At 41.1% G+C, this 19,726-nt stretch overlaps 1 protein-coding gene across 2 annotated transcripts in view; it reads left to right on the top strand.

Annotated features, from left to right (window-relative positions):
* MALT1 (MALT1 paracaspase) overlaps positions 1-19,726 on the top strand; it is a 117,007-nt gene that overhangs the window by 35,422 nt on the left and 61,859 nt on the right. For both annotated transcript variants that reach the window (XM_077282839.1, XM_077282847.1), the window contains exons 3-6: positions 7,721-7,842; positions 8,210-8,360; positions 12,937-13,112; positions 18,401-18,497. In XM_077282839.1, coding sequence (XP_077138954.1) covers positions 7,721-7,842; positions 8,210-8,360; positions 12,937-13,112; positions 18,401-18,497 — 546 coding nt within the window. The remainder of the gene's footprint in view (positions 1-7,720; positions 7,843-8,209; positions 8,361-12,936; positions 13,113-18,400; positions 18,498-19,726) is intronic.

The raw sequence follows: 19,726 nt of genomic DNA on the forward strand, positions 1-19,726 counted from the left end.
GAACCAAATCAGAGGAGGAAGGCAATTTAGCCAAAGGTACCAAATGGACCATTTTAGAGAACCGGTCACAAACCACCCAGATAACAGACATCTTCTGGGAAACAGGAAGATCCGAAATAAAATCAATGGAAATGTGCGTCCAGGGCCTCTCAGGGACCGGCAAAGGCAAAAGCAACCCACTAGCGTGGGAACAGCAAGGCTTGGCCCGGGCACAAGCCCACAGGACTGCACAAAAGAACGCACATCCCGCGACAAGGAAGGCCACCAAAAGGACCTAGCAACAAAATCTCTAGTACCAAAAATCCCAGGATGACCAGCCAACACTGAACAATGAACCTCAGAAATTACCTTACTAGTCCATCTATCAGGAACAAACAGCTTCCCCACTGGACAGTGGTCAGGTTTATCAGCCTGAAATTCCTGAAGCACCCGCCGTAAATCAGGTGAGAATGCGGAAAGAATCACCCCTTCTTTAAGAATGCCAACCGGCTCAAGGACTCCAGGAGAATCAGGCAAAAAGCTCCTGGAGAGGGCATCAGCCTTAACATTCTTAGATCCCGGAAGATACGAGACCACAAAATCAAAACGGGAGAAAAACAGGGACCATCGAGCCTGTCTAGGGTTCAGCCGCTTGGCCGACTCGAGGTAAATCAGATTCTTATGATCGGTCAAGACCACAATGCGGTGCTTGGCTCCCTCAAGCCAATGTCGCCACTCCTCAAATGCCCACTTCATAGCCAACAACTCCAGATTGCCAACGTCATAATTGCGCTCCGCAGGTGAAAACTTTCTGGAAAAAAAGCACACGGCTTCATCAAAGAACCATCAGAATTCCTCTGAGACAAAACGGCCCCTGCCCCAATCTCAGAAGCGTCAACCTCAACCTGAAAAGGAAGAGAAACATCCGGCTGACGCAACACAGGGGCAGAAGTAAATCGGCGTTTAAGCTCCTGAAAGGCCTCAACAGCCGCAGAGGACCAATTCGTCACATCAGCGCCTTTCGTCGTCAAATCGGTCAGGGGTTTAACCACACTGGAAAAGTTGGCAATGAAACGGCGATAAAAATTAGCAAAGCCCAAAAATTTCTGAAGGCTCTTCACGGATGTGGGCTGGATCCAATCATGAATGGCCTGAACCTTAACCGGATCCATTTCTATAGATGAGGGAGAAAAAATGAAGCCCAAAAAAGAAACCTTCTGTACTCCAAAGAGGCACTTAGACCCCTTCACAAATAAAGCATTATCACGAAGGATTTGGAATACCATCCTGACCTGCTTCACATGAGACTCCCAATCATCGGAAAAAATCAAAATATCATCCAAACATACAATCATGAATTTATCAAGATAATTGCGGAAAATATCATGCATGAAGGACTGAAATACAGAAGGAGCATTAGAAAGCCCGAAAGGCATCACAAGGTATTCAAAATGGCCTTCGGGCGTATTAAATGCCGTTTTCCATTCCTCACCCTATTTAATACGAACAAGATTATATGCCCCTCGAAGGTCAATCTTAGTAAACCAACTGGCCCCCTTAATCCGAGCAAACAAATCAGAAAGCAAAGGTAAAGGGTATTGGAATTTGACCGTGATCTTATTAAGAAGGCGATAATCAATACAGGGTCTCAAGGAGCCATCCTTCTTGGCAATAAAAAAAAATCCCGCTCCCAATGGTGATGAAGACGGCCGAATATGCCCCTTCTCCAAAGACTCCTTGACATAACTCCGCATGGCAGCATGCTCTGGCACAGACAGATTGAAAAGTCGGCCCTTAGAGAACTTACAGCCAGGAATCAAGTTAATAGCACAATCACAGTCCCTATGTGGAGGAAGGGAACTGGACTTGGGCTCATCAAATACATCCTGGAAATCCGACAAAAACCCAGGGACTTCAGAAGAGGGGGAAGAGGAAATTGACATCAAAGGAACGTCACTATGAACCCCTTGACAACCCCAACTAGTCACAGACATAGATTCCCAATCCAGCACCGGATTATGTTCCTGTAACCATGGAAAACCCAGTACAACAACATCATGCAAGTTATGCAACACCAGAAAACGGCAATCTTCCTGATGTGCTGGAGCCATGCACATGGTCAGCTGAGTCCAATACTGAGGTTTATCCTTGGCCAACAGCGTAGCATCAATGCCCCTCAAAGGAATAGGACTCTGCAAAGGCTGCAAGGAAAAACCACAGCGCCTGGCGAATTCCAAGTCTATTAAGTTCAGGGCAGCGCCTGAATCCACAAATGCCATGACAGAAAAGGACGATAATGAGCAAATCAGGGTCACAGATAAGAGAAATTTAGGCTGTACAGTACTGATGGTAACAGACCTAGCGACCCTCTTAGTACGCTTAGGGCAATCAGAAATAACATGAGCAGAATCACCACAGTAAAAACACAGCCTATTCTGACGTCTGAATCCCTGCCGCTCTGCTCTAGTCAAAATCCTATCATATTGCATAGGCTCAGGACTCCGCTCAGAGGACACTGCCATATGGTGCACAACTTTGCGCTCGCGCAGGCGCCGATCAATCTGAATGGCTAGAGACATAGATTCGCTCAAACCAGCAGGCGTGGGGAAGCCCACCATAACATCTTTAAGGGCTTCAGAAAGACCCTGTCTGAAAATTGCTGCCAGAGCATCCTCATTCCATTTAGTGAGCACAGACCATTTTCTAAATTTCTGGCAGTATAATTCTGCCGCTTCCTGACCCTGACATAGGGCCAACAAGGTTTTTTCTGCATGATCCACAGAATTAGGTTCGTCATACAATAATCCGAGCGCTTGAAAAAATGCGTCTATATTAAGCAATGCCGGATCCCCTGATTCAAGGGAGAATGCCCAGTCCTGAGGGTCACCACGCAGCAGAGAGATGACAATTTTAACCTGCTGAATGGGATCACCAGAGGAACGGGGTTTCAAAGCAAAAAACAATTTGCAGTTATTTTTAAAGTTCAAAAACTTGGATCTGTCCCCAAAAAACAAATCAGGAGTAGGAATTTTAGGCTCTAAAGCCGGAGTCTGGACAACATAATACTTTGGATTGGATACTCTGTACCCTTGCAGCAAGTTGATCCACACGAGAAAACAAACCCTGAACATCCATGCAAGCGCCAAAATCCTGAACCACCCAGAGATTAAGAGGAAAAAAAAGACAAAACAGACTGCAGGAAAAAAAATGGCTTTTTTTTTCCTTCTTTTGAGATGCATTTAATTCATTTTTGGGCCAGTTGTACTGTTATGAACTGGTTGTTTAGGAGCAACATGGGCCGTGCTCTGGAGGAGGTGGTACCTGTACTGACCGCAGTTCCTGAGCTTAACACAACACTAGAAGTAGCCGTGGGATGTTCCTGTCACTCCCTAGACACCTCGTCACAGCCGGAGGACTAACTACCCCTAGAGATAGAAACAGGAAAGCTATCTTGCCTCAGAGAAAATTCCCAAAGGATAGGCAGCCCCCCACAAATATTGACTGTGAGTGGAGAGGGAAATGACATACGCAGAATGAAACCAGGATGTAGCAAAGGAGGCCAGTCTAGCTAGATAGATAGAACAGGACGGAATACTGTGCGGTCAGTATTAAAAACTAGAAAAATCCACCACAGAGTTTACAAAAATCTCCACACCTGACTAAAGGTGTGGAGGGTAAATCTGCTTCCCAGAGCTTCCAGCTTAACTGAATAAATCCATACTGACAAGCTGGACAAGAAAAAACATAGAAAGTGCAGAACGATAAAGACCACAACAAGTGAACTGCAAAAGAACAAAGCAAGGACTTATCTTTGCTGAACAGGTCAGAATATCAGGGAAATCCAAGCAGAGATGTGAATCCAAGCAGGAACCATTGACAACTGGCACAGGCTGAAGGATAGAACCAGGTTAAATAGCCGAGCCAGAAAGACAATCAGTGGAAGCAGCTGCTGACTGCTAAATCCAAGGAGCAGCAGTACCACTTAAAACCACCAGAGGGAGCCCAAGAGCAGAATTCACAAAAGTGCCACTTACAACCACCGGAGGGAGCCCAAGAGCGGAATTCACAACAGTAGTCCATAGTGTGTAGCAGCATTATAGGTTATGTTGGTATTGTGATAATGTAAGATATTATAATGTATAGTGAAGTGATGTGGTACACAAAAGACATTGGTGAGGACTTGAGTGGCGGTGAGTAGCACAAAATGACTAGAAGGACCCGCCCATTGTTGGCATAGCAGAAGTAAAAGGGCATGAAGGGGTGTCCAGCCTTTCAAGAGGTACGCTTACAAAGTAAAGTGCCGGAACAGAAATTTCCAGCCCACAGCGGGGAGTGACCTTCGTCACATAGTAAGGTGGAAGGAAAAGATCCGCCTAGAAAGGTGTGACCCATGGAAACGGGCAGGGACATTCGAGAAATGGGATGGTGAGTTAGGGTGGACTCCACCTAGTGAAAGCAGGCCCATGACAAGCCTCAGGAGCCATAAGAGATCATGCCATTCGAAAGTTGTAATCCACCGGAAGAACAGCAGCTTGAAGTATTTGAGGAATGGCAACTGATGTTGGCCCAGTGTGAGTCAACCTGTGAGAACGCTGATGGAGGACAAGTGTGCCAGCTGATGGAGATGAGACAAAAAGGTGAGACCAGGTGGCCTCCTGGAGAGAGTCAAGGCCGAGCAGGAGCCGGAGCCATGGATGGTGGCCTGTTCTGCTTTCCGCAATAGGGCCAAGCATCTGGAGATCTCACAGACCCAAGTGCCAGAGGTTAGCCCCAGCCTAGGGTGCACACCTTACTCTACAAGGGTGAAATGGATTGCAGGGGTGGTCCAGAGCGAGACGAAACGGCAGGAGTGAGTCCGGGCCCAACTGGATAGCCGCAATGGAGGAAAAAGTCATGGTCAGCTGCGGAAGTTGATGGGCCTTGTGTGGCAGGGCCTGAAGGACAACTCCATAGAAGGAGTGATCGTTTTCCAATCCGGCAGGATTATTGTGCCAAGTGAGAAGGTCATCAGGTCCCCTAGAGTACAGCCAGCGGATTGGTGAGGAAAACGGAGTCAGGTGTTGAAGTTCACGTTGTATTATTGCATATTTTTCTGCAGCAGCTTGGAATGACAGAAGGATGAATGTTTTCAGTGAATCTAAGACCCATCTGTCCGGTACGCCTTCATGTTGTCAGTGGACATCCAAAGTTTTGGTTTGCCCTCCCCCTTCCCGCTGGTTAAGGGACTTTGCGCTGCGACATCGTTCTACACTCTTTGCCAGTTACCTTGCCTAACCAGTTGGGGACTTTGTCCCAATGCTTCTATGGACTTTTCCCTATATAGACAGTAACCCCATCTTATGGACTGATGGTGGACAATGGACAGTGCCCCATGATGACTCTGCCCCAAAGGGACTGTGTGCTGGTCGTGAGGACCAATGTTTGGGGGAAGATGGGATGGAGGACCAGATGTCTCACCCAGGTTGAAGCCTCAAGGTGTCGGACACATGACATTCACCTATGACTACCACACTGGGCACCGTTACATCCACACTGAACCTTCCTCTCAAATATCATTCAACTCACTCTTTGGCAACATACAATCTGGCTTCCATCCCCACTGGTCCACTGAAACTGCCCTGACCAAAATTACTAATAACTTACTAATCACCAAAGCTAACAGACAATTCTCTATGCTCCCTTTCCTAGACCTGTCTTCTGTCTAGAACTGTCTTCACAGCTGATAACTTCCTCCTACTAAAGATCTTTTCTTCCCTTGGCATCAATGATATTGCCCTCTCCTGGATCTCCTCATACCTCACTAACTACACGTTTAGCATATTCCATTACCTCCTCATCTCACCATCTCTCTGTTGGTGTCCATCAAGGCCCTGTCCTGGGACCTCCACTCTTCTCCATTTATACCTTTGGCCTGGGACAAGTCATAACGTTACCTTCCAGTATCATTTATATGTCGATTACACTCAGATCTACCTCTCTGTCCTGGAAAAGGAACAAAGCAATGCAGAATGAGGTGCATTGCTTTGTTCCTTTTCTGCACCAATTTGGTTTCTGCAGTGGTAGCACCCTATTACTCATTCTTGCTGTGCATCTATAAGTATCACACTACCTCTCTGTTCCAGACGTCACCTCTCTGCTGTCTGTAACCTCAGAGTGTATATCAGCCATATCCCCCTTCTTCTAATCATGTTTTCTAAAACACAATCGGGACAAAACCTGATTCATCAAGTTGCCTCAATCCCACTCAACTCCCTACCCGTTCTATCTATCACACTAAATGACTTTGTACATTTCCCTCTCACAAGTCCGCTGCCTTGGAGTAACCCTTGACTCTGCCCTGTTCTTCAAACTGCACATCCAAGCACTTACCACCTCTTGCCGCCTTATATTCAAAATATTTCCAGAGTTATCTTTTCCTTAATCTACTAAAATGTTAGCAGATGCCCTTATCTCCCATCTCAACTACTGCAATATCCTCCTCTGTGGCCTTCCTGCTAACACTATGACACCTCTCCAGTCCATCCTTAACTCTTCTGCCAGATTAATCCACCTCTCCCCTCACTGCTCCTCTGCCTCTACTCTCTGCAGTCCCTTCACTGGCTTCCAATTCCCCAACAAATTCAGCATAAACTATGAACAATTACTTACAAAGCCGTCTGTGGAGACACGGCGGGTCTGTGGAGACACGGCGGGTCGGCGGGCACCCAGGTCCACTAACAGGAACCGCATGAACCAGGGATCATCCTGCCAAACACCTGACCTCCCTTTAACACGGGCACAATGCCACTCAGACAACACAGAGTGAAGGTAAAACAGTACGGCAGTACTTTATTGAACCACAAAACAGGCAGATAGCATGTAGAACAGTACCAGCTAAATACCCAAAGATGGTGCACACTACAGAGTCTCACCCTTCTGCTGACTCCCTGGGATAATGGCAGCTGTTACTTCAGAGCTCCCACGGTCGACTATCCCACCTGTGGCATGCACACAAAGAGGAGGTAATGACAAGTGTAGGATGATGACAGTCAATTCAGGTACAAGGCCAGTTGGCCGGAGGATCACAACCTGGCTTCATCTTCCAGGGTCGACCTACCCTGTAGACTGTAAGTCCATGAGGGCAGGGATCTCTCCACCTCTGTTCCAGTCTGTCACCGTTAATTCATTGTAATTTATATATGTATTGCGTTTATAAACCCTTCTCATATATATAGCACTATGGAATCAATGGTATACTAAAAATAAATAATAATAACCTCCTCCAACCTGCCAGCATTCCTGGGCCTCTCCTGGTCCCAGTGACATCATACCTTCTTCGCCCCGCACCATAATGAAATCACAGGGCGTACTAATCTGAAGAGGCCTGGAGATGTCACATGTTCCTTATGGTTTGGTGGTCACGGGATACCAACATGACCACTGGATCGGGGTCCTGAGAATGTTTTGCTAAACTCTATTGGGACCCGATGCAAATTCTGTAACACGGCCCTAGACATGACATGTATCTTCTTATATGGTAGAGGGGCCATTAAGTCACTAGTTAGCCCAATATAAAACATTTCCGAGTTAGCAGCTATGAATCTGGTGGAAATATTGTTCCAGATTGTGCCTGCGACAACAGAATACAGATTGCTGCAGACTAGTATGCTGCATATTGGTCCTATCCACCAGAACTGTATGTTCTCTATTAGCGAGCTTATGTAGTGACAGTGTGACCATAATGACTTTTTTTTTCTTTTAGGGGTTAAAGTTGTTGTACACCCAGCTTCGATGTCGGTGCGGTCTGGACAAATGGTGAAGCTGTGCTGTGTAGCAGCTGAACATCCTGTTGTTAATTACCAGTGGTTCAAAATGGATAAAGAGGTTCATTCTTTTCTTCTATATTTGCAGCATAGGTGCAGATTTACAGACTAGTTTTCTGATTATATTGCAGTTTGGTGGTATAAACAAGTACAGAATTCTGGTAGCAAAGGTGAACATAAACTATAATTAATTAAATTCTAACAGCACCCACCAGAGGGAGCCAAAGAGTTGACTGCATACTGCTTTAGTATTGAGTTCCATGTATAAACAGTATGCAGTGAGCTCCTCCTAGTGGTGGACAAAGGTAGCTAACATTTTTATCAGATATTTACAGTAGGTTTATATCTATACAGTGAATGGTTCTTCAAGAATAGACATTGGCTTGATGTCTATGGCCTCATCATCACTAATGCTTTACTTTATACAGGTTCCTTATGGCAATTCATCAGAGCTGACATTTAACCCTGTGGATGTAGATGATGCCAGCTTCTACATTTGCCGAGTCAATGACTCTCACACATTTGATTACAGCAACTGGGCTCAGCTGGAAGTAATTGAAAGCAATTTGGCATGTCATGGTGAGTTATACAAGGCATCCAGGGGAAGAAGGCTGTCCTGAGTAATGGAGTAACTGTGTGTCTCAGTGGGTCTCATCAATGCAGCTCTTCCCTCTCTCTGACAGCAGCATGTAGTTTCACACACAGAATAGCAGACTGCAGCTGCATCCCCCTCCTCCCTGTGTTTTATTTACTGCATTGTTGCAAATGTTTTGTTTTTTTTTTTAATAAAAATACAGGCTTCCCAGTGTGAATCTATCACGGTGCAATCAGTTTTTCTAAATCATGACTTATGAGATATAAATAATAACACATTTAATCAGAACTCCTATGTAATCTTTAGATAACACATCACAATGAGCTGTGCCAACTTATATACTTATACTACTATAGTACTGCTCCTATGTACAAGAATATAACTACTATAATACTGCTCCTATGTACGAGAATATAACTACTATAATACTGCTCTTATGTACAAGAATATAAATACTATAATACTGCTCCTATGTACAAGAATATAACTACTATAATACTGCCCCTATGTACAAGAATATAACTACTATAATACTGCTCCTATGTACAAGAATATAACTACAATAATACTGCCCCTATGTAGAAGAATATAACTACTATAATACTGCTCCTATGTACAAGAATATAACTACTATGATACTGTCCCAATGTACAAGAATATAACTACTATAATACTGCCCCTATGTACAAGAATATAACTACTATAATACTGCTCCTATGTACAACAATATAACTACTATAATACTGCTCCCATGTACAAGAATATAACTACTATAATACTGCTCCTATGTACAAGAATATATCTACTATAATACTGCCCCTATGTACAAGAATAAAACTACTATAATACTGCCCCTATGTACAAGAATATATCTACTATAATACTGCCCCTATGTACAAGAATAAAACTACTATAATACTGCTCCTATATACAAGAATATAACTACTATAATACTGCTCCTATGTACAAGAATATAACTACTATAATACTGCCCCTATGTACAGGAATATAACTACTATAATACTGCTCCTATGTACAAGAATATAACTACAATAATACTGCCCCTATGTACAAGAATATAACTACTATAATACTGCTCCTATGTACAAGAATATAACTACTATAATACTGCTCCTATGTACAAGAATACATCTACTATAATACTGCCCCTATGTACAAGAATATAACTACTATAATACTGCTCCTATATACAAGAATATAACTACTATAATACTGCTCCTATGTACAAGAATATAACTACTATAATACTGCCCCCTATGTACAAGAATATAACTACTATAATACTGCCCCTTATGTACAAGAATATAACTACTATAATACTGCCCCTATGTACAAGAATATAACTACTATAATACTGCCCCTATGTACAAGAATATAACTACTATAATACTGCTCCTATATACAAGAATATAACTACTATAATACTGCTCCTATATACAAGAATATAACTACTATAATACTGCCCCTTATGTACAAGAATATAACAACTATAATACTGCCCCTATGTACAAGAATATAACTACTATAATACTGCTCCTATGTACAAGAATATAACTACTATAATACTGCCCCTATGTACAAGAACATAACTACTATAATACTGCCCCTATGTACAAGAATATAACTACTATAATACTGATCCTATGCACAAGAATATAACTACTATAAGACTGCTCCTATGCACAAGTATATAACTACTATAATACTGCCCCTATGTACAAGAATATATCTACTATAATACTGCCCCTATGTACAAGAATATAACTACTATAATACTGCTCCTATATACAAGAATATAACTACTATAATACTGCTCCTATGTACAAGAATATAACTACTATAATACTGCCCCTTATGTACAAGAATATAACTACTATAATACTGCCCCTATGTACAAGAATATAACTACTATAATACTGCCCCCTATGTACAAGAATATAACTACTATAATACTGCCCCTTATGTACAAGAATATAAGTACTATAATACTGCCCCTATGTACAAGAATATAACTACTATGATACTGCCCCAATGTACAAGAATATAACTACTATAATACTGCCCCATATACAAGAATATAACTACTATAATACTGCCCCCTATGTACAAGAATATAACTACTATAATACTGCCCCCTATGTACAATAATATAACTACTATAATACTGCTCCTATGTACAAGAATATAACTACTATAATACTGCCCCTATGTACAAGAATATAACTACTATGATACTGCCCCTATGTACAAGAAAATAACTACTATAATACTGCTCCTATGTACAAGAATATAACTACTATAATACTGCTCCTATGTACAAGAATATAACTACTATAATACTGCTCCTATGTACAAGAATATAACTACTATAATACTGCTCCCTATGTACAAGAATATAACTACTATAATACTGCTCCCTATGTACAAGAATATAACTACTATAATACTGCTCCCTATGTACAAGAATATAACTACTATAATACTGCTCCTATGTACAAGAATATAACTACTATAATACTGCCCCCTATGTACAAGAATATAACTACTATAATACTGCCCCTTATGTACAATAATATAACTACTATAATACTGCTCCTATGTACAAGAATATAACTACTATAATACTGCTCCTATGTACAAGAATATAACTACTATAATACTGCCCCCTATGTACAAGAATATAACTACTATAATACTGCCCCCTATGTACAAGAATATAACTACTATAATACTGCTCCTATGTACAAGAATATAACTACTATAATACTGCCCCTATGTACAAGAATATAACTACTATGATACTGCCCCTATGTACAAGAAAATAACTACTATAATACTGCTCCTATGTACAAGAATATAACTACTATAATACTGCTCCTATGTACAAGAATATAACTACTATAATACTGCTCCTATGTACAAGAATATAACTACTATAATACTGCTCCTATGTACAAGAATATAACTACTATAATACTGCTCCCTATGTACAAGAATATAACTACTATAATACTGCTCCCTATGTACAAGAATATAACTACTATAATACTGCTCCTATGTACAAGATTATAACTACTATAATACTGCCCCCTATGTACAAGAATATAACTACTATAATACTGCCCCTTATGTACAAGAATATAACTACTATAATACTGCCCCTATGTACAAGAATATAACTACTATAATACTGCCCCCTATGTACAAGAATATAACTACTATAATACTGCCCCTTATGTACAAGAATATAAGTACTATAATACTGCCCCTATGTACAAGAATATAACTGCTATGATACTGCCCCTATGTACAAGAATATAACTACTATAATACTGCTCCTACGTACAAGAATATAACTACTATAATACTGCCCCCTATGTACAAGAATATAACTACTATAATACTGCCCCCTATGTACAATAATATAACTACTATAATACTGCTCCTATGTACAAGCATATAACTACTATAATACTGCCCCTATGTACAAGAATATAACTACTATAATACTGCTCCTATGTACAAGAATATATCTACTATAATACTGCCCCTATGTACAAGAATATAACTACTATAATACTGCTCCTATATACAAGAATATAACTACTATAATACTGCTCCTATGTACAAGAATATAACTACTATAATACTGCCCCCTATGTACAAGAATATAACTACTATAATACTGCCCCTTATGTACAAGAATATAACTACTATAATACTGCCCCTATGTACAAGAATATAACTACTATAATACTGCTCCTATGTACAAGAATATAACTACTATAATACTGCTCCTATGTACAATAATATAACTGCTATAATACTGCCCCTATGTACAAGAATATAACTACTATAACACTGCTCCTATGTACAAGAATATAACTACTATAATACTGGCCCCTATGTACAAGAATATAACTACTATAATACTGCTCCTATGTACAAGAATATAACTACTATAATACTGCCCCTATGTACAAGAATATAACTACTATAATACTGCTCCTATGTACACGAATATATACTTACTATAATACTGCTCCTATGTACAAGAATATAACTACTATAATACTGCCCCTATGTACAAGAATATAACTACTATAATACTGCTCCTATGTACAAGAATATAACTACTATAATACTGCTCCATATGTACAATAATATAACTACTATAATACTGCCCCTATGTACAAGAATATAACTACTATAACACTGCTCCTATGTACAAGAATATAGCTACTATAATACTGCCCCTATGTATAAGAATATAACTACTATAATACTGCCCCTATGTATAAGAATATAACCACTATAATACGTTAAGAATAAGAATATAAATGCTACAACAAAGACTGCAACAACCTTTTGTATAACATTAGCCGTAGCCCCCTCTCTAGAGGTAATGGGCCTTGCCTTTTAGTTCCTGTGTAAACATTCAGCATCACCAGTGTATAACCATCTGTACCGATAGGAAGCAATGATATGAAGGTGTCTGGTGGATCTGAGCTGAGTGTCACTTCTTTTCCTTTTTCCTAGGAATCTCTATGTTACCAGACTACAGGCTTCAGATCTGTAACCAACCAGAGTCCCAAACGCTGGAGGCGGGGGCCAAGCTGATGCTGGACTGTGCAGCCATAGGAAAACCGCTGCCATGTTACCAGTGGTACAGAAACGGCACAGCAGTGGTGGACGCCACAAGCAGAATGTATACGGTATATATGCTCAATATATCATATGGACTTCATTACGTGTATAGAAAAGATCGTTGACAACCATTAATGGTGTTGTCACATCTTCTACAGTCGTTGTCAGTGAACTGTATCTGGAGACCATCGTTATCTCCTACAGGGGTTTCCATCCTGATTTCCAAGGATCTTATACAAGACCATAATTAGATAACTGGGGTAAAACATCTTAATTTGTCTCAAAATTACAACATCAGTCTTAGTATATCGGGGCCAAAGTTCACTTTATTAAAAGGGTTGTTCATCTTTTGGGACAGTTTTTTTTCATATTTAAGTGGTGCTTGAAGGTTTGTGATCCCCTCAGGCAGGCAGCAATGTTCGTTTTGGAGATCAGTGGCTTTCCTTTGAGTCCTGCCATGCTCACCATTGTTGTACAGTTCTCACCTGACGGTGGACTCATGAACATTACCATTATCTAATGTGAGAGAGGCCTTTAGTTGCTTAGAGCTTACCTTGGGTTCCTTTGCGACCAATACAAGCCTTGTTCTTTGAGTGATCTTTATTGGTTGACCACTCCTGGGAAGGGTAATATTGGTCTTAAATTTAATCCATTTGTACACAATCTGTCTTACTGTGAATTGGTTGAGTTGTTGAGTCTAAAGGTACCTTCACACGATACGACTCTACAACGAGAACGACAATGATCTGATCGCTGCAGCGTCGCTGATTACATCGCTGTAGAGATGTCAAACACAGCAGCTCCAGAACGACGCAGGAGCGATCCTGTGACGTAGCGGTGACGCACTTATCGTTCTCACAGGTCGTTAGCTCCATGTTTAACATTGCTGGCATCGTTGCTTTTGCTGTCAAACACGACGATACACGCCGATCTGACGACCAAATAAAGTTCTGGACTTCTAGCTCCGACCAGCGATATCACAGCAGGATCCAGATCGCTGCTGCGTGTCAAACACAACGAGATCGCTATCCAGGACGCTGCAACGTCACGGATCGTTGTCGTTCTCGTTGTAAAGTCGTTTCGTGTGAAGGTACCTTAAGCTCTTTAAAGATGCTTTTTAAACTTTTCCAGCCTGACAAATTTTGACAACTTCTCAGAAATTTCCTTTGTTCGTGCCATGATACATTTCCACAAATGTGTTGTGGAGATCAGACATTGATTGAGCCCTACCTTCAAAATATAACAGGTCGCCCATTCACACCTGATTGTCTTCCCATCGATTGAGAACACGACTGATTTCACCTTCCAATTATCTGCTAAGGCTACTTTCACACTAGCGTTAACTGCAATACGTCGCAAATGCGTCGTTTTGCCGAAAATACGCATCCAGCAAAAGTTCTTGCTGGATACGTTTTTTCGTCATAGACTAACATTAGCGACGCATTTGCGACGCATTGCCAAACGTCGCGTCCGTTTTGCGACGCTTGGGCGTGTGGTAGCGGACCGTCGGGAGAAAAAAACGTTACATGTAACGTTTTTTGCTCACGACGGTCCGCTTTTTCCGACCGCGCATGCGCGGCCGGAACTCCGCCCCCACCTCCCCGCACTTCCCCGCACCTCACAATGGGGCAGCGGATGCGTTGGAAAAATACATCCGCTGCCCCCGTTGTGCGGCGGAGACCACGCTAGCGTCGGGAACGTCGGCCCGACGCACAGCGACGGGTCTTTCCCGACGCTAGTGTGAAAGTAGCCTAAAGGTTCACACACTTTTGCTACTCACAGGCATGTGATATTACATCATTTTCCGCGTTTAAAAAAAAATACAAATTCTAATATTTTTGACTCATTTGTTTGACATGGTTCTCTTTACCAACTTTTAGGAATGTTAAAATCTGATGTAATTTTAGATCAATTTAATGCAGCAATATGGAACTTTCTGAAGGGTTCACAAACTTTCAAGCACCACTGCATTTTGTGTTAAAAAATCATTTTTTTTTCATTTGAGTTTTATTTTTTTTTAAATGCCCCATTTGGCTTATACAGGTTCTGTGTTGCAATCTTTGTTGCTGGATGCAGAATGAGTAAACTAAGAATTTGTCAGTGAGCTCGATCTGATGGAAAAAAGCCAGTCATTATTTTATGTGTCTTTTTCTAAGCTCCTCTCAGCTGATTTATGGCCACTGACCACATCAAGGTTTAATGTGCAGGGAAGCTTACGGTGCAAATATTTTAATGAAACCCAGTTGCAAAAATTATTTTAGCTGGAAATACATGCATTTAAGTTAGAAAAAATTTAAAAAAAAGTCCCAAAAGGAGGACAACCCCTTTATAATCTTATCTTGAATGCCTAAACATGTTGTAACCGGACTGGTCTTCACTAGATGACCTGCTTACAACCCCAATTTTCCATCCAACCAAATCCCACAGTCCATAGCAAAGTAGCACAAAAGAATTCTGCACATAACTCAGATACCTAAAAACAATGCTGTCTCACAAGACATCACCTGTCTGTACGATATTCTAAGGTTTAGGGACGCCTTAGAGAGATCTCCGCCATGTTTTAAGAGCTGCTAAAAAACATGTCTTGTAGATATACTACGTTGCTTGAAATTCATTTTAAATTGCTGCTTGTAATTCTAAGTTTCACCTGTAGTGGCCACTATAGAAAACAGTTAATTTTTGGGGGGGCGATCAGTGAATCACTGTAAGGTTTCATACCCACTTGCGAGAAAAAAAATGGTCCGATTTCCGGACTGAAAAAACAGACAATGTGAGTGTCATGCGAGTGTAATGCGAGTTCCGTGTGATTTTTCCACAGAACATCCGTGTGACATGCGTATGTAATCGGTATGCAATGCGATTTTAACATGAGGTTTTACATACAGCAGTTCTCTCTATGTAAAAGCTCATGTTAAAATCGTATAAAATACAACTGTACACATCGTTTTAAAACCAAATAATCTTTAAAACAGATAGATAGATAGATAGATAGATAGATAGATAGATAGATAGATAGATAGATAGATAGATAGATTAAAAGCTGGCAGATCCCGTATACAGTATAGAATAGAATAGATTAGAATAGAATAGATAGAATAGAAATATACACCTAGTATAGGTGTATATATAGATATATATCAGTGACACACACACACATATATATATATATATTTCTTTATATTTCATAGAGAGATGAATAGCCGATAATTCAATTGTCGGGTTCTGTAAAATCATTGCGGAAGCCGACAGGATATGAGACATGGTTTACATACAGTAAACCATTGCAGAACAGTTAGATTTATAGATGTCAGTGACTAATAATGTTAGTAGTGTCTGTGTGTAAAATTTTGGAGCTGTAAATGTTAAATCAAAGGATTAATTCAGGGAAAAAACTGGCGTGGGCTCCCGCGCAATTTTCTGCACCAGAGAGGGAAAGCCAGTGACTGACGGCAGATATTAACAGCCTAGAGAGGGACCATGGATACAGCCCCCCCCCCCCTGGCTAAAAACATCTGCCCCCAGCCACCCCAGAAAAGGCACATCTGTAAGATGCGCCTATTTCAGCACTTAGCCTCCCTCTTCCCACTGCCCTTTAGCATTGGCATATGGGGTAATAAGGGGTTAATGTCACCTTTGTATTGTAAGGTGACATTAAGCCTGGCTTAGTAATGGAGAGGTGTCAATAAGACACCTATCCATTACTAATCTTATAGTTTCTAAAGGGTTAAATAAACACACACATGCAGAATAAAGTATTTTAAGGAAATGAAAGAACACACAGTTTTGCCATCTTTATTCTTCTGCCAATCCAAACAATGCCTTCGATCTCCTGTAATAAATAAAAACTAAAAAAACAACAGTATACCCATACCTGTCCTGCGTACAGTCAGTTTCACGACATAATCCATATCTGGGGCATATAAAGTTTACAACCGGGAGCGCTGCTAATGCGACCGGCCCAGCTGTAAACTACTGGTGAATGAATGAAATGCTGGGAGCGGAGCTTCAGAGACTAGCGGTGACGTCACTGAAGCTGCGCTCCCTCACAGCCTGAACGCAGATGAACTCTTCAGCGTGGGATAATGCCAGCTGATTTTCCCATGCTCAAGAGTTCATCTGAGTTCAGGCCAGCAGGGAGCGCAGCTTCGGTGATGTCGCCGCATTTTATCATTCCCCAGTAGTTTACAGTCGGGGACAAAGGACACCGGTGTAAAAATTAGACCACACTCGCATGGTCTGAGTGCTGTGCAATTTTTTTCTCACATCCATTGACTTGCATTGGCGAGTCTCGTCCGAGATACGCAGCAATACGCAGCATGCTGTGATTTTTTTTTCTCCGTCCGATTTCAGTTGAGAAAAAAAACCACAGATGAGATGTCTCCCATTGAATAACATTGGTCCGACTGCAATCCGATTTTTTTATCGGATTGTACTCATCCGTATTTCTCGCAAGTGAGTATGAGCCCTAATACTACATTTCACCAGTAGTGGCCAATATAGAAAATAACGCCACTCCAGTCCACATTTCAGCACTGCAGTATCATCCTTCCATAAAACAATGTTAATCCCGCCTGGTATTGCAACTTTCACAAAAGCGCCACTCTTGTCCAGAGGCTGTGTGTGGTATTGCTGCTATGCCCTATTTTTCCAAAAACAGCGCCATTTTTATCCTCGGAGTGTCTAGTTCAATGAATGGCACAGAACTGCAATACTAGATGCAGCCTGTGGGCAAAAGTGGGCGCTGTTTCAGGAATAAAGCTGCCATGTTGTTCTAGTGTCATGTAGCCCCATAAACTAATTCTGTGTCAGTTAACGAAAGATCAGGTAATTTATGGGAAATAAAAGCAATATCCGTCCTATTTTTGCTTTACATCTAGACATCTTCATTTGTTGCAAAATTACAACACCAATCTTAATATATCGGGGCCAAAGTTGTTAAAGTTAAAGGGTTGTTCATCTTTTGGGACAGTTTTTTTTTATATTTAAGTGGTGCTTGAAGGTTTGTGATCCCCTCAGATAGGCAGCAATGTTCATTTTGGAGATCAATGGCTTTTTTTCTTTGCAGTCCTGCCATGCACACTTGTTGTACAGTTCTCACCTGATGGTGGACTCATGAACATTACCATTATCTAATGTAAGAGAGGCCTTTAGTTGCTTAGAGGTTACCTTGGGTTCCTTTGTGACCTCGCGGACTAATACAAGACTTGTTCTTTGAGTGATCTTTGTTGGCTGACGACTCCTGACATGCGTAAAAATGGTCTTAAATTTCATCCATTTGCACACAATCTGTCTTACCATGAATTGATTGGGTTGAGAAATAAAACCAATATCCGTTCTATTTTTGCTTTATATCTAGATTCCCTGCATTTCGGCAGAAGATCAAGGTACTTATTATTGCCGAGTGTCCAACGGTCATGAAACTGAGGACAGTAAGAAGGTGGAAGTTATTGTTGGTAAGTTGTCAAGCAGATAACACAAAGATGGATAGTCCCTTAGTCATGAGAAAAAAAAAGTTGCAAAAAAAAAAAAATTATATATATTGAAAAAAAAAAAATTATATATATTGAAAAAAATCGGTGATGTCACTGCTCACCTCCTCTTCCTGTACAATGACTGATAACACCTCTATATACAGTAGATAACACAGGATCCACCATTCACAATAGATGATGTCACAGCTCACCTCCTCTTCCTGTACAATGACTGATAACACCTCTATATACAGTAGATAACACAGGATCCACCATTCACAATAGCTGATGTCACAGCTCACCTCCTCCTCCTGTACAATGACTGATAACACCTCTATATAAAGTAGATAACACAGGATCCACCATTCACAATAGATGATGTCACAGCTCACCTCCTCTTCCTGTACAATGACTGATAACACCTCTATATACAGTAGATAACACAGGATCCACCATTCACAATAGATGATGTCACAGCTCACCTCCTCCTCCTGTACAATGACTGATAACACCTCTATATAAAGTAGATAACACAGGATCCATCATTCACAATAGGTCATGTCACAGCTCACCTCCTCCTCCTGTACAATGACTGATAACACCTCTATATACAGTAGATAACACAGGATCCATCATTCACAATAGGTGATGTCACAGCTCACCTCCTCCTCCTGTACAATGACTGATAACACCTCTATATACAGTAGATAACACAGGATCCATCATTCACAATAGGTGATGTCACAGCTCACCTCCTCCTCCTGTACAATGACTGATAACACCTCTATATACAGTAGATAACACAGGATCCATCATTCACAATAGGTGATGTCACAGCTCACCTCCTCCTCCTGTACAATGACTGATAACACCTCTATATACAGTAGATAACACAGGATCCACCATTCACAGTAGGTGATATCACAGCTCACCTCTTCCTGTACAATGACTGATAACACCTCTATATACAGTAGATAACACAGGATCCACCATTCACAATAGGTGATATCACAGCTCACCTCCTCCTCCTGCTGTACAATGACTGATAACACCTCTATATACAGTAGATAACACAGGATCCACCAATCACAATAGTGTCATGGTTCCCAATGGCAAGGGAACGTAAGAAACATATAAATAACGAACGAGCTCTTGGGTGATGGAAACTCAAGTTGACCGTGAGCTAAATCTACCACACAACTAATAGTGGC

Source organism: Ranitomeya variabilis, chromosome 1 (assembly GCF_051348905.1).
Source record: "Ranitomeya variabilis isolate aRanVar5 chromosome 1, aRanVar5.hap1, whole genome shotgun sequence".
In the NCBI taxonomy this organism is placed as follows: domain Eukaryota; kingdom Metazoa; phylum Chordata; class Amphibia; order Anura; family Dendrobatidae; genus Ranitomeya; species Ranitomeya variabilis.